Consider the following 26,642-nt stretch of genomic DNA (forward strand, 5'->3'; position numbering starts at 1 on the left):
GAGAACAAGTAGCTGGAATAGACGATGCAACTCAGTATTAATGAGCCAAAAACAATTCTTTCTGTTACTTTGTTCGGTTCCCTGTCAACAGACATCCCAATTATAATTCGGCTAATGTTAAAAATTTGCCAAGTGCTTTTGTTAAATTTCATAATAAAAGCTGTAAATCGAATAGCACAAATCGCAATGGTTGTAGCAACTACCATGTACACAAATTCATGAGAGATTTCGAAGACGTTAGACAATTTTGCGTTAACAGGAATGATAGCCATCAAGGATTTAAATCTTATAACTCGCATCAACTGTGTATAGTCGTCTTTTTTGATTTGTACATTTGCAACGTTTAACAGTATTTCTGCTTTATGTACTTGAAGCGCGTTGATAATAGGCTTCATTGCTGCAGTTTTAATATTTATAATTATACTCAAAGTACGCAAAGAATGTGTAAGAATTCTTGCAAATTTTATTAAATTTTCATGATCTTCAACAGTCAAAAGATTATTCAAGTGACTTAACATAAATCTGACTTTATGTCCGTTAAGGTTTAGCAGTTTGTTTGGAAACCATTTTGTTTGTGATGTTAATTCCCGAGCTGTGTAGACTTTTGCAAATTCATTGATTTCATGCAAAATGATCTGTCTAACTCTCCCCTGTGTCAAAGTTTTTTTTATAATCCTGCAAGTGCTCTAGTACTTCAATTTCTGTGAAATCTTGATAATTCCATAAAACTTCTAATATTCCTCTAATCAAATTAGATTTTTCTTCCGCAAAGAAGTTTATCAATAATTTCGGATGTGAATATCCTTGTGACAAGTTCCTTAGCAACATAAGTGTAAATGATACTTTACCCCAATTTGTAGGATCATTGCCATTAAGAATCATGATAAACAACGTCGTATTCGCTTTGGTAGTTGTAAAGAAGATGGGAATGTGTTTTGTGGTTCTAATTGTAGTTTAGTCATACTAAAAGTATATGATGGAAAGTGTTGCGAAACTTCAGTGATTTGGAAATTAGTGCTTGAAGTTGAATTGAGAAGTAGTTGATCGTCAATGATAAAAATTACCTGGTGCAGTTTTGATTCTTCCTTCAGGTACTTTATTAATTCTCGAGTATAATTTTCGCTTGTTAAGATGCCATGTGTTACAGCGATACTCAAAAAGATGATGAATTTTGTTAGTGTAACTGAGAATTGCATTTTGAGAGACACTGCTAATTTCATTGTATCGACAAACATGTTGTAATTAAATTTAAAATATAATGAATAACGTATAATGAGTTAAATATATGTAACGTAAGACGCGGTAAACGTACGTAAGAGGAGACGAAAGCGATAGAGAAAACAATGGTCGAATGACGCCGACTGAGAGAAACGTGTGCATGTTCTATGAAATTGTAAGGCAGTGTGCTGCGAGCTCTAAGTTTCTTTTGTTAATTTAAATGTACCTAAAATATCTTTTTATAATAAAGTTTATTTTTACCACAATTCAGAAGTGTGATAGCTGTGTGCGGGACTCAAGAGGTGTTTAAGAAGTGAGGTTAAGTAGTGGCGAGGCATGGTCGTTTTGCATTGTAAAAAGAAAAACTGGTGGATGACGAGTTTGAATAGTTTGTGAAGGATTTGAATAATAAAAGTATTAATAACAACACTATGAATGATGCGGATGAGTTAAGGCGTGCTATTCAGGAGATTGAAAAACTGAAGAAGCTGAGATTAGATGAAAAAGCTAAATTCGATAATCATATTCAGGCAATGCAAATAGATTATCAGAAAAGGGAAGCTGCTACTAGAGCAGAATGGATTGCTAGAGAGCAAGAGATTCAAAAGCAAGGGGCGTATCAAAATGCGACGATTAGAGCGGAACAAGAAAAGTTAGTTGAATTAGACCGAAGACATCGAGAACAACAGGACAACAACGCATTTCAACAGGAACTTACGAAAACTGTTGTTGCAATTACACAGAGAATGGAACAAAATACTTCCAACATGATGATGCCAGCAAGCACAGATGCAATTTTGGAATTTGATGGGAGCGAAAGCCCGGATCGAGCTAGCGCTTGGATTAGAGAGTTGGAAAATACGAAAAATATTAATAACTGGAGTGACGCAGTGGCATACAGTGTTGCCAAATCTCGGTTAAGAAAAGGTGCTTTCAAGTGGCTTATGACGAAGACAGCAGTAGTGACAAGTTTTAACAGTTTTTCTACACTGAAAAAGTTTTAGGCCGTTGGCTGTACTGGTTCTCTTAAAACGCCAGAACAAGTGTTTTCCTTCTGACCAGTACGTCAGACGTCCTTTTTCTTGACAGTAGACTTACTTTTTCAGTTCAACCGCCGTGCTGATAGCTATTTCCCTAAACCACAGAACAACGCATGCGCTGAAGAAGTATGTCTACTGTCTTGAAAAAGGACGTCTGACGTGCTGGTTGAAAGGGCAACTGGTTGTTTCGGAACCAGTACAGCCAACGGCCTAACATTTTTTCAGTGTAGTGAATTCAAATTAACATTTACTCGTACTCGAACCATTAGCACGAAATTAAAAGAGATGGCAGCACGATTTCAAGGACCAAAGGAACATGTACAAGTTTATTTCTTGGATAAAGTTTGGTTGTGCAAGGGATTAAATCTCAGTTTGGATAAGATCAGAAATGAAGTTGCTCAGGGACTTTGGTGGAGAGATATGGCCAACTACGCTATTGGGAGAAAATACGAGACCACCGACGATTTACTACATGATCTGGTGCAGTTTGAATCAATGGATAGCAGTCGACGCGAACGAATCAGTGAGTACAAAGGTCAATTGGTGGGAAATCCAGGACGAAAACGAGGTGAGGCAGTAACGTTTCCACGACTTCCGATGGTTGAAGGTCCGAAGTACGATGAAAAATCAATGGTAAAATCAGGTAAATTTGTAAATGAACGTAAATGTTATAAATGTGATGGCTTAGGTCATATAGCGCGTGATTGTAAAAATGACAGAAAAGAAATTATTTATGTAATCTTCCAGGTCATATCGCTACTCGCTGTCCGAGTAAGAGTAGTGTAAAAATCGAAGAAGTTAAGTTTATGTGTTCAGAAAAAAGGGAAAATTCGATTGAAAAATTTGTTAGAGAAATAAATATTGGTGAGGTTAAATTGATTGCGCAAATAGACATGGGGGCATCTGTAAATACAATTAAATCGACTGTAGTTTTACGCGAACAATTTCAAATGCAGAAATTAACATCAATGATTGAAGGATTTGGTAATAAACCAGAAAAATCACCGGGAATAATAAATGAAATTATTACTTTTGAATATTTAAAACCAATGCACTTGCATTTTAGAGTTGTACCCGATACTGTGCAAACATTTGACATTATTTTAGGTCGTCCCTTTACTGAATCACAGGAAATTTGTTACACTCGCGTGGGTAACGAATTAAAATTTGTGAATGTTGATCGAATTGAAAGTAATGATTTGACAAAAGGAAAAGGAAAATTAATCGCAATGGAAGTGAAGGAATTAGTTCCTGGTCGAGTTGACTTTATAAATATAAAAACAGATATCGGTGATAAGTGTATTATGATAGATAATCAAGGAAAGGGAAAAGAGAGAATTAAAATAGGACAGGAATTAGGAGAGAAAATACTTTCCGTAGAGGAAGCGCAAGTTAGACAACCGCGAACAAGTCCTATTGAACTATTTGAAATTAATATTCACGAGAAAATAACCGAAGCACAAATACTCGAATTGTTGACTTTATTAAATAAATACCGCGAATGTTCAGCGACATGTTTGATAGAAATAGGGTGTATTGATAAAATAAAAATGGAAATCAAAATAAAAGAAGGTTCGCAATTGCCACAAGCAAAACCATATAGGTTAAATTCTGAAGATCGAGGGGATTTAAATGATTTGGTACGCGAATATAAAGGTGCAGGAATAGTAACTGAAACAGATGCCGAGGTGTGCAGTCCGGCATTTATTGTTAGGAAACCAGATGGGACTCCAAGAATGATAGTCGACTATAAAGGCGTTAATAAAGCCACAATAATAATAAATTATCCGATTCCGAATTTCGATGATCTTCTCGAACTTTTAAATGGAGCGATTTTCTTTTTAACTCTTGATTTGTCGAGTGGATACTTACAAATGCCTTTGAGTGAAGAAGCTAAAAATCTAACTTCTTTTATTACAGAAAACGAAACCGGTAAATTTGAACATGCAATGTTCGGGTTAGCTAACGCGCCGAAATACTTCGCAAAACTAATGGATCGCGTCTTGGGAATAGCTAGAAGGAAGAAAATTGCATTTAAGTTCTTTGACGATATTTGCATTTTTGGTAAATCCTAGGAAGAATTGTTAGATCGATTAGAAGAGGTTTTGATTTTGTTAAAAGATGCAGGACTTACATTAAATTTGGCTAAATGCAAATTCGGAATGCGAGAGGTCAAATATCTCGGATATCTTATAGGGAACGGACAAATCCAACCAGGTGAGAGAAAAATTAAGGCAATTAGGAATTTTCTGACACCAACAACGAAACATGAGGTTAGGCGATTTTTAGGGTTAACGGGTTTCTTTAGGCGTTTTATCCCGTTTTACGCAAAAATTGCTTCACCTATTACCGATTTACTCAGAGAAAATATCGAATTTAACTGGAGTGTGAATTGCGAATTGTCCTTTAATCAATTGATAGATTGTTTAGTTAAAAAGCGAGTATTGAAAGCTTACAACCCAAAAGCACATCGAACGGAATTACATACGGACGCGTCCGCGAAAGGGCTAGGAGCAATGCTTTCTCAAGCCGATGAAAATGATGAGCCGTTAAAATTAGTGTACGCAATAAGTCGCAGAACTAATGAAGCAGAAGAAAAATACCATTCGAGCAGACTCGAACTTCAGGTAATTGCGTGGGCGTTAGAAAGATTGAGAATATTTTTAATTCCGTTGAAATTCGTTGTAATTACTGATTGTCAATGTTTGTTAAATTTAAATTCATTGAAAATAAAAAGTAAACAGGAAGCACGATAGATTAATTTAATTTCTGAATTTGATTTTGAAATACGGCACAGGAGTGGGGAGAGAATGAAGCATGTAGATGCGCTATCTCGAGCGCCAATAGAGGAAAGCGAAAATTCGAGAGTAATGTTGATTGAGACAAAAGAAGACGAAATTTTAATGTTTCAAAGGTCTGACGAGGAAATCGGAAAGAAAATTGATATTTTGCGAAAAAGTAGTGCCGATAGATCAAAAATTGAAAAAGATAACGTTCGCGACTATGTTTTAAATGATGGACTACTTAATCGGAAGATTGATGTAGATAACGAAACTCGAGAATTGTATGTTGTCCCTCGAGCCATGAGAAAATCGATTGTAATTAGAAATAATGATCTCTGTAGCCATTTTGGGATTGATAAAACAGTCAGTAGGATTTTAAATTATTTTTATTTCACGGGTTTACGAAGATATGTAAAGTATCACATAAAGAATTGTTTGGAGTGCATTTTAATGAAAAATCGATTAAAAAATTTTTTTTTTAAATAAAATCGCTTACTGTTTACGCTTCAAACTCCTTCCAAAGTTAAAAATTCTGAAATTTTAAAAAATTGAGTTTTCAAAATTTTGAAACTACTGTAGTTTTTGTAGTTTTCAACGAAAATGGCTGGTTAACGAACTTAACCTTCATTTTTACACCAACTTTAAGTGTGTTAAATTTAAAAACGATCAGATAAGATTTTCAAAAGTTATTGTGTCAACAACATTTTGGTCTACAGACGGACATATATACATACATACATACATACATACAGACAGACAGACGGACTCGCCGGACCATGTTTTTCGGGTTGAGGGGACCTGATGTACATCAACTTAGCGAAACAACTTCAAAATTTTAAAGTCGCATATAGATGATAATTTGCCGTTTTTTTGTCGCTAATTAGTTGTGAAAAAAAAAATTTTGTCGCTCCTTAATTTTTTTTAATAATAGGTGTTTTGCTAAGTTTTGTAACGTTGATTTTAAATAATCACGTTATAAAAACCGAATTTAGTTTTCGCCGAAACTTATTCAGTTAATTCTTGATTAATTATTATAAATTAAATGCGGTAGCCAGAATCGAACTCAACATTTTACTTTATTATTATCTTGTTGAATTGTATAGAATCAATATAATACAAAAATGTTGAGTTGTATAAAAATCATATTGTTTATCTCAAGAGAATTCCACACGTTTTGGTTGATTAGAAAACACAATGTTATTTATTGTTATTTAATTATCAACCGACCGAAAATGTGTCAACAATTAATATTAATCGGCACAAATCTACTGTCAACTGGCAACCACCTGTCATAGATGCTGGGCCTGTTATCATGCTGCTGGGGCGAACCCAAGGTGCGCATGACATATATACGGGACCGAAGCAGGATGTCAATTAACCTAATTTCGACAGTTCGTGCCTGGCTGCCGATTGAATTATACGGTTTCACCGCAGTGGTCATTTTCTTTAACAAAATATTAAAAGATGGATTTCCGTGCTCGGTTGGACCGAATCAAAGGTTAGTGTCCAGTATCCATCTTCCTCGTTGTCTTGGGAATATCACCGGTGTACGGTGTGACCGAGAAATAGTATCGAGAAGGAAGACCTCATGGCAAGCCGATAGGACGCCGCCATTTTCGGTCGACCGTCGCAATCACCGGCGTGTGGAAGTTCTCAGTTCTCTTCACACAGTTCAAAGTTTAAAATAAAAAGAAGAGTGATTTAAAAGAAAATAATCTGCTTGTGTGTTCTTATAATTTTCTTTATTCATTTGTTTTATTTGTGTGTTAAATTCAACTTGTCTCTCTCCTCTGTGTGCGGTACTCGCGCCCTATTATTTCAATATAAAACGTAACTTCGTAAATAAAATATTGAGCTCGGTAAGAGCTAGTCCGGGAAAGTTCTTTGTTTTGTTACAGCATCGTGATCCGGGTAGTTTACCTACCTGGCGCCGGGGAAGTTCCCTAAAACGGGTCATCGATGGTGTATTATAAGTTCGAAGTGTGGAATTTATAATTCAGCAATTTGGAATCCGTAAATTGCCATTTTTGTAACGATTCGCGGGTAAGATCCGCAAGTAAACGTAAGGATCGTTACAGTTTATATAAAGTTAGCGAAGCACTCATAGTAACCCTACATAAAACGTCGCATTCAAAAGTATTTAAATGTATTGATAGTTTGAATGCGTTTTTAATCCCGTTTTCTGATGCGTCGAAACGCCATTAAAAAGTATTAAAGGGTGATTCTCCACGAACATTACTTTTATATGTCCTCATGTTTTTCTCAATATTTGTAATAATTAATTAAATTTGTAATGCATATTTCATTAGTTTATTACTTTTTCTAAAAATCCTACGAAAAACAATTGTATATTTTAATTATTTAATGTATTTTTTTAAATTTTAACTTAAAAAGTTAGGTTAATTGACATGTCCCAAGACTAATTTTTATTCCTACAACACATAAAGGACCTACTTAGAATTTAAAAACCAGTAATAAATCGATATATTCTGAAAGATATAAGTTTGTAGAACATTTCTACGAAATATAAAAAAAATCGGACTTATATATTTTTCACAGAATGGAATTTAATTTTGTCCTCTAAATGCGCGTCATTCCTCTGGCCTGATGATTAATATTAAATATTTTTAATACAGGAGGAGATATTTATCAAGTATCAAGTTGATTAACTCAATTAACACCTCTATTGTTAATTTTTGATGTCGTTTTTTTAAAACTAAAATTATTTAAGGTAAAAAAATGTATAAATTAAGATGCACTCAGCGTTTCACAACCTGAATCGTCATTCCTCTGGACCGAATTAAAAACGAAACATTAATAGATATAAATTATTTAAAATTTTTTTACAATAAAGTTATTATCTACGAACATGATAAGACATTTCAAGTTTACAGAAAATCTATTGCTGTTAAATGAAAATAGAAAATCATTGAAATCGTCATTCCTCTGGCTCTCTCATGTGGTAGTTTATTTCAGGTTACAATTAAATATAACTGTCAATTGTTTGTATACTGTCAGTGAAAAATAAACATATAAATCTTGTCAATGAATTGTTGAAGGTTAAAGATTTTCTTTTTCGGTAAGTGTTTTTAAATCTACTAGTTCTTATGTGCAGTAAAATAGAATTAAATTACGATGATTTAACCATTTTCAATCGATGAAAAAATATTGTACTGCATATGATGCAAATATAATAATATACATTTTCATGATAATATAACCAAAAAACTTTTTCATAATAGAAAAATATGCCGTTGTCGAGAAAAGAAAAATTACAAAGGAAACGAGAGAAGGAAAAAATAAGGTATGAAGCACTAAAACAAACTCCTGAAGGATTAGAAAAATTGAGAGAAAAAGAACGAGCTCAGTATTTAAAAAAGAAGGCGAAGAAAAGTGTTAAGAATGTTACCGAAATGAATGAACCTGAAAATTGTTTGAAAAGAACACAGTGGGCTCAAAATTCTTTAAAATATAGATTGAGAAAAAAAATTGAGAAGGAAATTGGACAAATTGAAAAACTTCCTCCGGTTTCGTCTACTATTTCAAATGGTGTGAAGAATTCTATTCAAAGTATAACTGGTAAACGGATTGCAGCAAGAAATAGAAAAATGAGAAGCATAATTGTAAAAAGGAATGATGAAAATATGAAACGGCTCAAAACGCAATTATTAAATTTAAGAAAAAGGTGTATCAGACTGAAAACAAAGAGACAAACAGCGATTAAAAATGATTCAGCCTCTCTTGAAAAAAAAGTTGACAAAATAATTAATAATAATGAAAGAAAAGAACTTGCCAAACATCTTTTATTCGGTGAGGCCTTGAAGGACCAATTGACGGAAAATTATAAGAAGTTGGAATCTAGAAAAGAAAAGTCGAATTTTCGTCGAGTTTTATCGGGGTCAATAATAAAGAAATATCGAGTCACAAATGATGTCAGAAAAATTATTAGAGGACATAAATTAGAAACGACATTTGAAAGTTCTGAAAAACGAATCCCACCAAAGAATTTTGAAAAAATTAAAGCGATTCAGAAATTCTTAAGCGATGACATTAATAGTAAGATGTGTCCAGGAAAGCGAGACTTTTGCTCCAAAAATGGCATTGTTAAACAAAAACGTTATCTTAATGACACTATGCTGAATTTATTTAAAAAATTCCTTGAAAACCATCCAAACACTCCAATTAGTTATTCATTCTTTTGTAAATGTCGCCCTTTCTTCATTGTTGCAAGAAAAGTTTCGTCTAGAGATACATGTGGTTGTATTGTATGCTTCAATTTGTCACTCATGATTCAGGCCCTTTCTCGATTAAAAGTAATCAAGGAAAACAATCAAGAAGCTTTAATTTCTTCATTTTGTTGTGAAATAAAAACGGAAAAGTGCCTTTTAAGAGATTGCGACGAATGTAAAAATAAAAATATTCAATACAATCAAGACATTAATTTTGCAGCAGAAAGTTTTTATTCAAAATGGGTTTCCAAGAAAGACAAGTATTTTGACAGTAAAAATAACAAGGAAAAAATATTTGTTAAAACCGTGAAACAAAAATTTCATTGTACAGTGTCAGGAATCGTGAATGAATTTGAAAGCAATGTATTTGACTATTTGAAACATAAGGGTAGAGAACGTCACCAATACAAAATAATCACTGAATTAAAAGAAAATTTGAAAACAAATGAGGCTTTAGTGCACATGGACTTCAGTGAAAATTATAATCTGAAATATGCAGAAGAAATTCAATCTTTTCATTTTGGAGGATCGAGAAAACAGATTTCACTTCACACTGTTGTTCTTTATACAAAATCTGGAGCAGAATTAAAAACAGAATGCTTTTGTACATTATCCGAAAATCTATGTCATAATGTAGCTGGAATATGGGCACATTTAGATCCTATTTTAAAGTTCATTCAACTGCATTATACTGTTGATACACTGCATTTTGTAAGCGATGGTCCAGTTACACAGTATCGCAATAAAACGATGTTTTATTTTCTTGCAAACGAACTTCCAAAAATATTTCCAAACATCCAAAAATTTTCATGGAATTATTCAGAAGCAGGTCATGGCAAGGGAGCTCCAGATGGAATAGGTGGAGTAACCAAAAGAACAGCAGACAGATTAGTATCTCAAGGTAGAGATATTGCTTCATTCGATTCATTGCTCAAAGGCCTTTCCGAAAATGTAAATCGCGTAACTTATATATCTGTGACTTCCGAAGAAATTGACAAGTTTTCTAAATTACTGGAGGGTAAAAAATTTTTGAATTTTAAGGGAAAAGTTAAAGTTCACCATATAAAAAGTAATTTTTCTGAAGAGACAGTTCCCCGACTTCAATTTTATTATTTAAGTTGTACAAGAGAAAACGATGACTCGTATTACCTTGGTTCTCTAGAGTACGCTAGCTCATCACCTACCGATGTATCTCCAGAAAACAGAGAAACTGTTACGAGTGTTAGTAATGAAAAAGATTTAGATCCTGAAAATGTATTGACAGTATTTGCTGGACAGTATTTGCTAGTCCAACTAAAAAGAAAAACACAAATTGCCATTGCCCAGAATAACGTCGAGAAAAATGAAAAAATCAAAGTCGCTTTTTTAAAGAAATGTATAATAAAGAAAAAACAGTATTTACGGAGGATAATAAAGCCGTTTCAGATATTGAATTTGAAAATGTAAAAGTTTTGTTGACACCTCTAATAGAAATTTTTTTCAGAGGTAGAAAATATTATGAGTTTAATGACGATTTTTTAAAAAAATAAAAAAGTTTTGATTGATAATTAAAATTTGTGTCGCATTTACTCAAAATAATTGTAAAATTTCCATTTAAGTCATAAAATTTAATTAAAATTATTTTTTTAATATATTCTCCACTTCTATTAGTTTTAAAAAACTTAATTTTCATAAATCGAAAAAACTTGTTTGTTTTATTAACTTATCAATTTGAATACTGCGAAGTTGTCCTTTATTTTGAAAAAAACACCTGCGACAAAGTTTAACCTCTCGTTTTTTCTTTACATTTTAATATTAAAAATCTTTATTAATAATTATAAAACTGCATGATCAAAGTACAGAAGTGTTAAATTTTTTAAATCTTAATATGATTCTACGTTTTAGAGTTTAAGAAATTAAATTTTTCTTTTTTAATTTCCATTTGACAAAAATGAATCTTTCTGGAGAATCACCCTAAAATGTATTCAACTTCATCAAGTTTAATGCGAATTAAATTCTTTAAATTGCATTAAAATTTATTGATTGTTATTTTGAACGAGTCTTGTATAAAATAATATTTAATCGCATTCAAACAAAATTGATAAACTGTATTAAATAGCATTCATATTTCCTAAGAATTTCTCTTGTATACAGTCGCATTTAATTGCATTGAAAGTAATGCAAAGTTTCATAATAAAAAGTATTCATATTTTTTTGTATTTTTCGTGTATTAAATCACATTTCTTTCAAAGCGATAAACAGTATTAAATAGTATTCACATTCTTTTAAAATTGCTCTTGTATTCACTGGCATTCAATTGCATTAGATGTAATGTGAGCTTTCACATTAAAAAGTATTAACTTTGTGTTTCAATGCGTAATTGTCGAATAACGCGATTCAAGGCATGTTATCGCCAATGCAAAGCAATACTTTTGAATACGACAGTTTATGTAAAAAATGATAATTACAAAGATTCACTAAATTACTCTTCATAGGAATTTGCCGTTTTTTTGCCGCTAAACAATGAGCTACTTCATTTAACAAAAAAATAAAAATTCAGAAAATTTTTTTTTTTTTAAATAGGCATTAAATTTTTTTTTAAAAAAAACTTTAAAAAATAAAAAAAAAGGAATAATTTTAATAAAAAACAAAGAATCAGCAAATTATATCACAAATAGTAACTAAATTAGTCCAACGACAAATTCCTGGCTAAAAATAATAAACAAAAAAATAAATAATTTTAAGAAAAATCACTTTTTTGCTAAATTTATCGCTAATTTTCAATTAAAAAATGTTTAAACAATTTAAATCTATTACGATAAAATCGAACTCATCATTTAGTTACTAAATTAGTCCAACGACAAATTCCTGGCTAAAAATAACAACCAAAAAATAAATACTTTTAAGAAAAATCACTTTTTCGCTAAATTTATTGCTAATTTTCAATTAAAAAATGTTTAAACAATTTAAATCAGTAACGATAAAATCGAAATTACCATTTTGTAACTAAATTAGTCCAACGACAAATTTCTGGCTAAAAATAATAAACAAAAAATAAAAACTTTTTTAAAAAATCTTTTTTTTTGCTAAATTTATTGCTAATTTTCAATTAAAAAATGTTTAAACAATTTAAATCTGTAACGATAAAGTCAAAATTATCATTTAGTAACTAAATAAGTCCAACGACAAATTCCTGGCTAAAAATAATAAACAAAAAATAAAAACTTTTAAGAAAAATCACTTTTTTTGCTAAATTTATCGCTAATTTTCAATTAAAAAATGTTTAAACAAATTAAATCTTTAACGTTAAAATTGAAATCATCATCTAGTAACTAAATAAGTCCAACTATAAATTCATGGCTAAAAATAATAAACCAAAAATAAATACTTTTAAGAAAAACGATAACATTGGAATTTCTTTATGTTTGTAAAAGGTTGTGATGAAGATCGGCTACAAAAATATCACTTGATTATCTATTTTAGTGCTGTCTATTCTAGTTTAGCAATGTCACATTAAATTTCGATTTGTTTATCCTTAATTAAAATAAAGAGTTGCTTTTTTGTATTCATTTTGTATATCGTAGTTGTCTAAACGTGTCGATTGAAAAGTGATATTTCATTTAACCTCAAAATGAGAAATATTGTATAAATAATTTTCCGGAACTCCACAGAAAGGTTTGTGTTTTATATTTACTATATGTGAACTGTAAGACGTTTTCTGTCGATTATTTTTTGCTTTTTTCTTTGTTTTCTTTTAATATAATCACAAAATAATTACATTTGGATGATAATTTTCTAAACCATCTCGACGATTATTGAGAACAACTTTTATTTTTATAGAAATTACAATACCCGAATAAAAATGTTTCGTGGACGACCACCTGCAATAGACAGATCCTTGTTAGTTGAGACTGTCTTAAAATACAAGGATCAGATTGTTTTGAGTGGAACCTCTGATTTTGTTTCGGAAAGAAATATAATTTGGTCAAACATCTCTGAGGAACTATCTAATAAAGTAAAAGCAAGCTCTGTTTATTCCTATGTGGTAAATGACAGGTTTGATTTAAAACAATTACTGCTGGACAGAGAAAAGTTTGAAAACCCCAAACATCACGTGACGATTTTAACTCGACAACATCAACAAATAATTCGATTAGTGAAGAAAAAAATTTTCTTTTTCATCTTACTTTTGGAAAAGCAGAATTTAAAAGTTTAATTATTCAAACATCCAGAAAATGTAAAAAAAATAATAAGAATCGAGTGCGCACTGTAAATATTTTAAAGCCTGGAGTGTGGACAGAAGTGGTATCAAAAAAAATTTACGATGATTTGAATCTACATCATAGATATCACTTTAAAAGTCACTATATAAATTCGGACAGAAGATCAGGTGGATTTGAAGGTAATATTAAATAAAATTATTGTAATAAATTTAATTAACTTATCTTTAAATTTATGATATTTAGTAGAAAATGTGAAATAAGTAATAACAATATTTATTTGAAAATCTGAAAAATAAAATTAACTGTGGAAATTTGTCTTAGAAACCCAGAGTTTTTATTGTTTCTATAATGGTAAAGCCAAGTTCAACTGTTCACACGAACATGGTTACCACAGAGCTTGAAAATCCTGGAAAATCTGGAAAAGGTATGGAATTTAGAAAATTTAAAAAAATTTCTCGAATTCCGCCTGTTTTTAAAGATTTTTAATAAAATTTTAATTTAAATTTATTATTCAATGATTTTTATAAATAATAACATTTTTTACATTTTTTAATTATTTAAAAAACTTTTGCTACAATTTAAAAATGTATTGAATATATTTAATCCATTTTTTATTAAATTTCATCAAAAAATTAAATTATTTTCATAAATAATGAAATTCATTGTAACAATAAAATTTTGTTCAAAATAATTTTCATAAAATTCTCCGTAGAAATTTAATTAATTTCAAAAATTTGTCAAAATTTAATTATTTTCAATGTCTACTATTTCAATAAAATTTCACAAATGAATTGAATTATTTAAAAAGAAATTTTAATAAAATTCGTTTTAGGAATTCAATTATTTTCAAAAGTATTCTAATTCTTCGCAGAAATCCAATTATGTTTAAAAATTTTCGTCAAAATTTCAATTATCTATATAAAAAATAAAATTTCTCTTCAAAATTCAACTATTTTCATAAATTATTAAAAAATTCTTGTCAAACTTTCAATTATTTTTAATACAATTTTTATCAAATTTCTCGACAAATGCCATTATTCTTAAAAATTGTATTAAAATTTGTCAAGAGAATTCATTTATTTAAAAACTTGTTGAATTCGTTATGAAAATTCAATTTTGAGAAACATTAAATATAATAAAATATTTCTTTTTCTTTTTAAATAATTGAATTCTCGTAGAATTTTCTAATAAATATTGATTTAAAAATCAATTGCAGTTAAAATTTTAGATTTTAATTGAATATTGAAAGAATTATAGCGTAGATTTTTAGAAATAATAGATTGGAATGTTTTTTAATTATTTAAAGTTTTTAATTTCTAATACATTTAATTGAGGACTGCCAGAATAATCAACATTTCATAAAATTAAATTGTGAAAAAAAATTGAAAATTTTTAAAAAACTTTTTCAAAAATTATTTTAAAAAATTGAAAAATTGAAAATTCTAAAAATGAATAATCATAATAGTGAAAATTTTTGAAGAAGTAGTAACAAAGTATCAAGTTTTAATTATAAAACATGAAGAAAGCGATCTCTCCAAGTCGAAGACTCGAAGTGATCGATATCTTCATGTTTTTTAATAATATTCATATAAGTTATTGAATTTCAAATTTTTATTTCTATATGAAAAAATAATAATGATTAAATATTTATTTAAAAATGAAGTTATTAATATCTTCGAATAATTTTCGTATTAAAAACCTGGAAAAGTCGGCGGCTATATCTTTTTGTAATATAGAGAGACAGCAAGTTTATTTTTATTTATTATTATTTACTTATCTTAATTTTTGTATTTAAGAAGGTTATTTTATATTAATTTACTTTTTTAACAACTGAAATTGAGATTTATGTATGAAAATAATAGATTATTTATTTCACCTTCTGTAAAAAACACTGAAACAGTAATATTTTCATTTATTTGTGCATTTAAAAACATAACGGCCCAGATTTTTAATTTCTGTCATATTTGAAATCCATTTGTGGGAAGCATCAATTCGAATATCCATTTTTTCTAGGTTCCCAGTAAACAAAAACTAATTGAAATAAATTAAAAAGAATTCACAAAGAGTTTCAGTGAATCCCGCTTTGTGACAAATACAAATTGGAGCTATGTTGCAATTTTCCTGAATTCGTCAAACTGTATTGAACTTCTAAACCTTCTATTCATACTAATTCCATGGACAAGTTTTGGGGCCTTTAATTTTTTTTAATTCGTCAGCACAATTCAATGCATGCCCTGGTCATTTCTTACGAATGCGAATTCGTTTGCCCAACTTTAGGCAAATTGAATCGAATTCAATCGAATATACAAAGAGCTTGAATGAATCTCGCTTTCTACCAAAAATCTTAATTCATTTCAATCCGTTTGAATTAGTTTTTTTTACTGGGTTGATTAATATTTTCGAGAACTCATCTAGTTATTCTGTAAAGTATTTATACTTTTTTAACTGTCTAACAACTAGTTGTCTAAAGGGTTACAAATGACAATAGGCACAATATAGAAAATTGTCTAGAAGCAATAAAGAATCTAGTTCTACGATGTAGAATCTAGAAACTTCCATGACAAATTTCCACACACATTTATTTATTAAAGAATTTTTAAAATATATTTAAACTTATATTCTTACGATTATCTTTTTTCTAAAATATTTTTTTATTTTATAGACTTGAAATTTAAAAAAAAAATTTTAATTCCAGGTCATTGTGATTGCGGAAGTTTATTGAAAGGCCAGATTCTTCCTCATGTGGGCAATCAAAACATTATAAAAATAAAATGCGAGGCTACAGCAGGAAATGGAACCTGTGGCAGACGACAATTGCGAGGGGAAACTCGTAAAAAAGTTGTCTCAGAGTTACAGACTGTTTCTGTAGAATCGTACACAAAATCGAAGGCGGCAATAATGATGAACGAGGGCGATTCCGTGATACCACCACATTTGTATGGGTCAAGTGTTTTACGGAATGCGAAATACCAAAACAAACAAGAACAATACAGAAACAAAAGTCCGATGAAAGCAGTTTCGAAATTTAAAAGATCACCTGAATGTCGCGGTGCGGTAAAAGACATCGGTAGTGATCCAGTAAAAATACTTTTTTGGTCGACTCACCAAAACCGTATTTATAATTTCTTTATGAAAAAAAAGATTGTTGTTTCTGCCCTGATGCTACCGGAAAAATAACAAACAATATAATTCATGTGGATGGAACACAATCACAACATATTTTTCTTTATCTTGGAGTTCTATCTTCTGATAATGTACAATTTGCTGTTCCTGGAATGCTTTCTAAACGCCAAGACACGGTAACGATTAATTTTTGGTTAACGCGATGGATTCAATCCGGTGCCGAATATCCAAGGGAAGTGGTATGGATAACTGTATTTAATGTTTATTTTTCTTTTTAATTAAAATCTCTTGTGTTATTTTATTTATGGTTGTGAATTCTATTGTTTCAGGTATGTGATTCTTTAAGGGCATTATTGAATGGTTGTTGCCGCTCGTTCACAGGACTCGAAACTAGAGAAATTTATGCCGAAGTATTGATGCCTAAAGATTTACCACGAACCTACATAAGAATCGATGTCGCACATTATTTAAAAAAATGGTCAGATTTTTTAAAAGGAGAGAAAAAAGGGGTAAAAACGTTTTATTTTTTTGGAATTGGACTACTAATATTATGTCGCAATCAACTAGATGCAACAAAATTGATTGAAGCTCTTCTGCTTATATCCCAAAGCGAGACTGCTGGAAATGGAGCTGTAAGTTTGCTAGTGGCACTAGATTTTGTAAAAAATTTAGTCATAAATCCATTGCCTGAAATTGAAAAAATTATTAGTTCCGTTTCTGAAGAAGAAGAAGATTATGCCTCTGACGAAGAAGACAAGGAAGTAGATACTGGGAAAACTGGAAAACAAGGAATTTTATTAAATTGGGCTGAAAAGATGAATAATGAGTCTAAAAAAATACTGCAAAAGGAAATAGGCGATGATTTGAATCCGAGACATTGCCCTAAGTTTGCAAAGCGCCTTCTTAAGCATATTGAAATAATACCGCTTTGGTCTTGCATCTGCAGACATGATTTCGGGTTCGGGCGAGTGCCAGCTAGCAGTGCTCCGGTGGAGAGCGAATTTAAAATAATAAAGAAACAAATTATACCAGAGCCATTGAGAATTGATTCGACACTTGAACATTTAGTTGAGTACTACAATGGAAAATTGAAATATATTGATTGTTCCGAACAAAACAAAGAAAAAATATCGAGACTTGAAAAATCTTCGCGTAACGTAATAAATCAAAGCACATCATCTTCAACCAGTAAATTAAATGATTCTACTCTTGACAGGTCCCTAGCCGAAATATCTGTTGAAATATCTGAAAATAATGATAATACTGAAAATGAGATAACTGACATAGAACTCGCTTTGTCATCAGAGCCATGCAGAGAAAAACGTAGTCCGTTAAAGAATCTTTCCTCAGAACTGAATATAGACAACAGTACAACATGCGTAGCATGTAAGAATGGAGATTTACTAACTGGGAGTCACATATGTTATTTATGTGGTTCTTTTGTTCACATTCTAAGAGGATGTTCTATTAGAATAGAAGACGAAGAAGAAGGACACGGTGAAAGAAGAATTTGCGTATCTTGCTCCAAAAGTTCGTCCAAATCCGCAAGAATTGCGCTTAATGACTATGAGAATTGGCGAGATTTGGGAAGACCAAAGAAAAGACAAAAGCGTTTAACGTACCTTTCTAATGGCAACCCAGATTTTTTGGACTTTGTCACATCCTCAAATTACAGAAACTTGCCAATTTTAAAAAATGGCAATAAATCAGACTTGGCACTGACGACAGTAGGTGTAGCTAAATTATCATTAAAGAACACGTGTGCTTTTGATAGTTTATTTCAAATATTCTTGGCTGCAATAACAGATAGCGAAAAAATCAAAAACTATGTAATCCAAAATAAAAGCTACAATGAATTATTTAAATTGCTTTTAGACGTGTCAGCAAAAAATATTCAAAGCACGACGTATCAAAAGAGGGCCGAAATTTTTGTAAAGTTTTTGTGCAATAAAAAATCAAATTTGGAGACGATTGAAGAGCTAGAATGTCAATGTAATGTTGTTTCTCTGGCTAGTTTCATATTTAAAAATGTTCCGAGCTTTAAGGAGATGTCAACATGTCGTGGCGGATGCCAGCCTAGGATTAAATCAATTCTAACCATAACAATTGCTGAAAAGGAGCTTCAAAAGCTTTTGGGTACTGTCATTACGGAGCATCTATTGCTTCCTGGCGTTTTATGCCAGCAGGTGGAATGTGGCGAAATGGAGGATAACTCAATCCACGAAATAGGTGAGTGTATAATGATAATAACATTTTTAAAATTGTCTATTATAGAATTTGCTACAATAAAAATAAGCAATAAATAGAATAAATTTCTAACAATAAAAATTGTGAAAAAAATTGATAAGTAAAACAAAATTATTTAAATTAAGGCGAAACTTTTTTTAAGTCTAAAATATTTTAAAATAATAAATTAACGATTTTTTATAAAATTAACTAACGTATTTTTTAGGAGACATAACATTAATTGGCGTTGACATGGATACAAACAAGTTGTTCATTTCATGACCATTAAGCTTCCTCAATATATATTATTATATATAATTTTAAAAGTTAAATAATTATAATAGTTTATTAAATATAATTAATAAATCTTCTTTTTAATAAATCAAAAAAAAATTAATGTTATAGAGTTTATCATAAATTTTACTAATTTTCAAAATTATCTTAATATTTAAAATAACAAAATTTAAAACACAAAATTTTTAAATTCTTATATTTATTTTAATTTTAAAATCAGATACATTTTATCTATATTAAAATATATGTTATATTTGTTCTAGAAAATCACTAGGAGCTTCGTCGTTTAATATTTTCAAAAAATGTTTTCTCATCGATTTTACATTTTACATTTTTTTATTATAGAATAATTATTTTAAAGTGTTAAGATAAAATGTCAAAAAATACAAAATTTCAATTTTTTGTGAAAATTTAAAATATTTATTAATTCTATAAATTTTGATAAAATATATACTTTATATACATGAATCGATTCATTTTTATCTCAGGAATACAATTTTGACAAGAATTAATGAAAATTTTAATATAGAAAAAAGTTATTTTAAAAAATCCAAAAATTAATTTTTTAAAAAATTAAAAAATTTTTGAAAATTTTTTTTTTTAGATATTTTTGAAAATCCTTCAGTCTGATCTTTAGTATTCATGACCGTAATACACCTACAAAATTTTATCAAAATCCGTCAAGACGTGTAAGAGAAAATTTGTCCACAAGAATCGGTGACATACACACACACATACACACATATATCCGGACATTTGTTCCTCTCGACGAATTATATATACTACACTTGAAAATTTGTAAAAATAATTGATTCTAAAAAATTCGGAAATCGACATCACTATAAGGCTTCCTTTATGAGGAAGCAAAATAGAGTTAGGAATTATTCCAAAAACATTTACGTGTCCAAAAACTGGTTCTGACTACAACCTTTTGGGAGCAGTCGAATATAGAGGTTCTTGGGCGAGCGTAAGATCAGCAGAAAGTTATGGATATTATTTAGCTATTACAAGACGATTCTCAAATTGGGTGGTATATGACGACCTTAAGAAAGATAAGAACGGAAAACTATGTTCATATGTAGTGACAAGCAAGTACGAATTATGTATAGAACTATTAGTCTATGCAAAGAAATGTTAATTTAACGTGTCACTCCACATTAAATCAACAGTTCTAAAAACACAAAAGACTGAGTCGAGCAAGACTGCTACCTAAAAAAGGCATTCATTAAAGTCACGGGGAAAAGCCTTTTTTTCTGTCTGTGTACGAATCTATCCTTAAACCGCACACTGGGTGTGCGACACCCTGGGACTTTACTGTGTGTTCTCCAAGCTGGAATAAGATATTATCTTTTATAAAAATTATCTTATGTAGATCAGTACATTTATTTTGAAGAAAAATAGGTTTCATAATGATTTATTTAATAGTAATAACTACAAAAAAAATTCTTAAACTACTGAAATTACCTTAAACCAATAACTGGGCATCATCCACATAGAAATTTTTAGCCGTCAACTTCATAAAGTTATCAAATACGCAAAGACACTTTGGAGAATAATGTTTTACAAAACTGATCCGCCATATTGTATCTGCCATTTTGAATTTTTGAAAACTAACATCATATTCGCAATCAGCGACCCCAAGAACCCCCGAGTAGAGAATTTCAGGTGAATCCAATTAACTTTTACAAAACTTGTCCACCATATTAGATCCGCCATTTTGAATTTTTAAAAACTGACATCATATTCGTAATCAGCGACCACAAGAACCCCCGAGAAGAGATTTTCAGGTGAATCCAAATTTTTTTTACAAAACTGATCCGCCATATTAAATCCGCCAATTTTAATTTTTGAAAACTGACATCATATTCGTAATCAGCGACCCTAAGAACCCCCAAATAACGAGTTTCAGGCGATTTCCATTTTATTGTTTAAGATTTAAATTGTTTAAACATTTTTTATTTGATAATTAGCGATAAATTTAGCGAAAAAGTGATTTTTCTTAAAAGTTTTTATTTTTTGTTTATTATTTTTAGTCAGGAATTTGTCGTTGGACTAATTTAGTTACTAAATGATGATTTCGATTTTATCGTAACAGATTTAAATTGTTTAAACATTTTTTAATTGAAAATTACCGATAAATTTAGCAAAAAATTATATTTTTCTACAAAGTATTTATTTTCTAATTATTATTTTTAGTCAGGAATTTGTCGTTCAACTAATTAAGTTACTAAATGATGATTTCGATTTTATCGTAACAGATTTAAATTGTTTAAACATTTTTTGATTGAAAATTAGCGATAAATTTAGCAAAAAATCATATTTTTCTTCAAAGTATATATTTTCTGATTATTATTTTTAGCCAGGAATTTGTCGTTGGACTAATTTAGTTACAAAATAGTAATTTTGATTTTATCGTTACTGATTTAAATTGTTTAAACATTTTTTAATTGAAAATTAGCGATAAATTTAGCGAAAAAGTGATTTTTCTTAAAAGTTTTTATTTTTTGTTTATTATTTTTAGTCAGGAATTTGTCGTTGGACTAGTTTAGTTACTAAAAGATGATTTCGATTTTATCGTTAAAGATTTGAATTGCTTAAACATTTTTTAATTGAAAATTACCGATAAATTTAACAAAAAATTATATCTTTCTTAAAAGTTAACGCAATTATTTCTTGTTTATTATTTTTGCCAGAAATTTGTCGTTGGACTCATTTAGTTACCAAATGATGATTTCGATTTTATCGTTAAAGATTTAATTTGTTTAAAAATTTTACTTCCTCATAGAGGAAGTATTGTAATACCGAAATTTTTCGAGTTCGATTTTTTGACATATCTTTATGTTATTTGACCTCAGGAGTTCAAAAATGACATTTTTAAAAAATGTCATTCCGTATGTGTGTGTGTGTGTGTGTGTGTAAACATCACATTTTCATAAATATCTCGAAATCATGAAGAGCTTTTGGGTTGAATTTTTTCTTAAATTGTAGATCTCACCTGCGGACATAAAATGAGAGTACTTTGAGATAGATTAATAAAGTTTAACTAAATTTTTTTTGGATTTTTAATTTTGCAAAAAAAAGGTTTTTTGCCCATAACTTTAAAAAAATGTTAGGACACCTATAAATGTTTTTCCATAATTTTGTAAAGTTTTTTTAGACGCATCTTTTGAGCCCTAATTGAACATTTTTCGTCCATATTAACCGGAGATATTAAACTTTTAAAAATTCAAAATTTTGGAAAATAAGACTTTTTTGAAAATTTTGTTAAAAAATGTAGAAGTAATCTTAAAATTATCGTTACCGACTTGTAGAGCTTCAAAAAACGCTTCGATTGACCTATTTTTGAACCTAATTCGATAATAAATTTCGAAATTATTGGTATTTTAAAAACCAAAAATTGTGGAAAATGACATTTTCTCAACTTTTTTGTTTAAAAATTTTTGTTTAACTATTAAATTATTGTAATTATCTTGTAGGGTATTTAAAAATAAATTGATTGACCCAAAATTCAATCACTTTTACCATATTTATAAAAAGTTATTCATATATTTCTATTATTTTTATCTCCATGAGGAAGTAAAGTGTTTTTTAATTTAAAATTAGCGATAAATTTAGCAAAAAATCATATTTTTCTTCAAAGTATTTATTTTTCTGTTTATTATTTTTAGCCAGGAATTTGTCGTTAGACTAATTTAGTTACTAAATGATGATTTCGATTTTATTGTTAAAGATTTAAATTGTTTAAACATTTTTTATTTAAAAATTAGCGATAAATTTAGCAAAAAAGTGATTTTTCTTAAAAGTTTTGTATTTTTTGTTTATTATTTTTAGCCAGGAATTTGTCGTTGGACTAATTTAGTTACCAAATGATGATTTCAATTTTATCGTTAAAGATTTAATTTGTTTAAACATTTTTTATTTGAAAATTAGCGATAAATTTAGCAAAAAAGTGATTTTTCTTAAAAGTTTTGTATTTTCTGTTTATTATTTTTAGCCAGGAATTTGTCGTTGGACTAATTTGGTTAAAAAATAGTAATTTCGATTTTATCGTTACTGATTTAAATTGTTTAAACATTTTTTGATTGAAAATTACACAGCTCAACAAAAAAACGAAAAAATTTTGCGCCTGGGTTTATATAACGATTTTTCTATTTATTATTCATTAAAATAAAGGGAAAATATACATATTCTTTTTAAAGTTTGCTTTTGTAGTAGTTGCAGACATGATGAGGGGGGAAATCACGAAAATTAGGCATATTTTAGGGATTTTTTTTGGCTCAATGAAATGGTCAATTAAAAATCTGTAAATTACATTTTATTCCATGAGGGGCCGTACACATAATACGTCACGCGATTTTTGACCATTTTTGACCCCTCCCTCCCCCTATGTCACACTTCGTCACAAACCTTGAACCCCTCCCTCCCCGTACGTCACGTCACACACGTAAATTTCACTGTAAATTTTATACATTGGACATTATATATTATATACAACACTCTAAATTATTGAATCAGTTAGAAATAACTTATTTAGAAGCAAGAAATCAGTCACTAATTCAAATAGTTATATTTTTTTCTGACAATTAGTTAAAAATAACTGATGTTTCAATAAAATTTTTTTGGATTGATTTAATTATTAGTCACGTTTAACTACCTACATAGCACCGAAACTTTCCTAACAATTTATTGAAGGCAAGCTTCGAAATATTTAAATGCAATGTTTAGTAAAAATTGTATAAAGATTTAAATATCCCACTTCAATAAATGTTTAGCGCGAAACATTCCTGAAAATTTAACTTAAATTTTCAGCAAAATTTTTACGAAAGTATAGTCAAAAGTGTAATTAAATGTTCAGGAAAGTTTCAAGCTATATTTTTAAGAAAATTTGACGATAAACATTTATTGGAGTGAGAAATTTAAATCTTTACACAATTTTAAATAAACTAATTGCTAGTAAACTTTTCCAAGTATGCAAGCAAATCTTTAATATACATATATTTAGAAAAGTTTCGGTGTTTTGTGGATAATTTTTCAGTTATTTTTAACTGATTCAGATACAAAAAGACAGTCACTGCTGATTGCCAGTTTAAACCATGATTTTTAACTGATTCAAATTAAGAGAATATATTACTTATCATATTATAAATAATATACCAATAGATGTTAAACAGGTACATATAATAGATATTAAATAGTTTAGAGCATTTTTAACATGTTTTATTTAGAAAAAGTGCCATTGTCACATATAATTTCTTATAATCTTTGAATTTAAAAGATTGTGACGTAACACATGAGTTCACCCCCCCCTCCCCCATGTCACACTTAGTCACAATTCTCAGACCCCCTCCCTCCCCCTAGCCGCGTGACGTATTATGTGTACGACCCCTGAGTATTGATATGCAAACTTTATTTTTTCAAAAAAAATTTCATTACAAAATGGCTGCGGTATAGCATTTTATTGAAAGGCGTCTGTATCTTAGGGTTCCATGGCCGGACAATACTAACGTCCTCACTTTTTAATTTTAAAAAAACCAAAATGTTGTCATTTTTATACATCAACAGCTATCGACACACATAGGATTTTTTCGATATTTTGATTTTTTGCAAAATGGTGCGTAATTGAACAAAAAAATGACAATTTTCAAAAAAAAAATCTAAAAATTGTTGTTAAAAATAAAAGTAAGTTATATAAAAAAACCTTCGAGAGTCGATAGCTGTTGATGTATAGAAAATGACAACATTTCCGTTTTTTCCAGATCAAAAATTAAGGACGTTAGTTGTCTGGCTATGGAATCCTATAACGAGACGCTTTCTAATGAAATGCTGCACAGCCACCATTTTTTAATAAAATTTAAAAAATATATTTATTTTGCACATCCATACTCATGCAATACTCATGAAATGGTCAATCAAAAATCTGTAAAGTACGTTTTATTACGTACTTTACAGATTTGTGATTGACCATTTCATTCAGAAAATCATAAATTTTCAAAAATATGGTAAAAACGTTCTCCTATCTACAAAAGCAAACTTTTTGATAAAATATAATTTTTTTCCTCATATCTGTCGATAAATCTATCATAAAAAATATCTTAAATGTCAGGCGCAAATTTCATGTTGACTTGTGTTAGCGATAAATTTAGCAAAAAAGTGGTTTTTCTTAAAAGTTTTTATTTTTTGTTCATTATTTTTAGCCAGGAATTTGTCGTTGGACTAATTTAGTTACTATTTGTGATATAATTTGCTGGTTCTTTGTTTTTTATTAAAATTATTCCTTTTTTTTATTTTTTAAAGTTTTTTTAAAAAAAAAATTTAATGCCTATTTAAAAAAAAAATTTTTTTTTGAATTTTTATTTTTTTGTAAAATGAAGTAGCTCATTGTTTAGCGGCAAAAAAGCGGCATATTCCTATAAAGAGTAATTTAGTGAATCTTTGTAATTATCATTTTTACTATGGGTGCTTTGCTAACTTTATATAAACTTAGCAAAACACCCATTATTAAAAAAAATTAAGGAGCGACAAAAATTTTTTTATTCACAACTAATTAGCGACAAAAAAACGGCAAATTTTCATCTATATGCGACTTTAAAATTTTGAAGTTGTTTCGCTAAGTTGATGTACATGGGGACCTGTTTATAATTAATGTTCATTTTTTTTATTTATTTTTTTATTTTAATTTTATTTACGTGTTAGCAATTATAGATAATTTGACCAAGTATGTACATATTGTACCAGTGAGAAATGTAAGCGAGAGAATTACTTCGAAAAAGGTCCAAGATTTTTTTGAGAGATTTGGAGCTGCTACGCGAATTGTTACTGATCGCGAAACATGCTTCACAGCAAAAGGGTTTTACGATATGTGTCAAAAATTCGGAGTTAAACACACATTAAATTCTAGTAGGCATCCTCAAGCCAATGGACTTGTAGAGCGGTTAAACCAGACCCTTTTGCCAAGCATGCGATGTGCTGTCAGTAACGAAGAACAGAATGATTGGGAATTGAAAATAAAGAAAATCGAACGCGATATTAATAGCATGGTTTGTAAATCGACAGGAAAAACGCCCTTTGAGGCACTTTACGACTATTTACCTAGATTTGAGAATGGTGAATTAAGAGAATTAACGATTAATCGAGAAAAATATATGTTACCGGCCGACATTCAGAGAGAAGTACGTGATAATATTGTAAAAGCGCAAGAAAAGTATAAATCACATTACGATAAGAACAAATTTTCGAATGTACACTACGAAATTGGAGACATTTGTTTGTAAAGAGAAATTCTGTGTCGACAGGTCAGTCTACGAAACTACAACCTTTGTTTAGCGGCCCGATGGTTGTTGTACAAAAGCTGCCTAGCGATACTTATCAAATAAAGAAATTAAACGAAAGTAACGATAGAGGATTTTCAACAACCGCGCATGTCAGCCAGATGAAAATCTGGAAAGGTCAAGTTGATAAAGATGATAACGAATATGACAGTGATAAAGAAAGTCTAAATGATATTGACAAATCAAACGAAATAAATTG

General features: G+C 29.6%; 1 protein-coding gene across 1 annotated transcript; it reads left to right on the forward strand.

Annotated features, from left to right (window-relative positions):
- Positions 1–2,543: 2,543 nt before the first annotated feature.
- Positions 2,544–26,642, forward strand: LOC122505886. The gene is made up of 2 exons (XM_043617754.1): positions 2,544–2,901; positions 26,169–26,642. Exons 1-2 carry the CDS (start codon positions 2,544–2,546, stop codon positions 26,384–26,386), a joined length of 576 nt encoding a protein of 191 aa, XP_043473689.1. The 3' UTR covers positions 26,387–26,642.

This window comes from Leptopilina heterotoma, unplaced genomic scaffold (genome assembly GCF_015476425.1).
Source record: "Leptopilina heterotoma isolate Lh14 unplaced genomic scaffold, ASM1547642v1 Lhet_38, whole genome shotgun sequence".
Lineage (NCBI taxonomy): Eukaryota > Metazoa > Arthropoda > Insecta > Hymenoptera > Figitidae > Leptopilina > Leptopilina heterotoma.

Excerpts from the sequence above, each read along its gene's own strand:
- LOC122505886 (XM_043617754.1), top strand. The coding sequence starts at position 2,544 with ATGGCAGCACGATTTCAAGGACCAAAGGAACATGTACAAGTTTATTTC. Across the intron at positions 2,902-26,168 it reads AAAATCAATGGTAAAATCAG|GAAAAACGCCCTTTGAGGCA; the intron begins GTAAATTTGTAA and ends GTAAATCGACAG.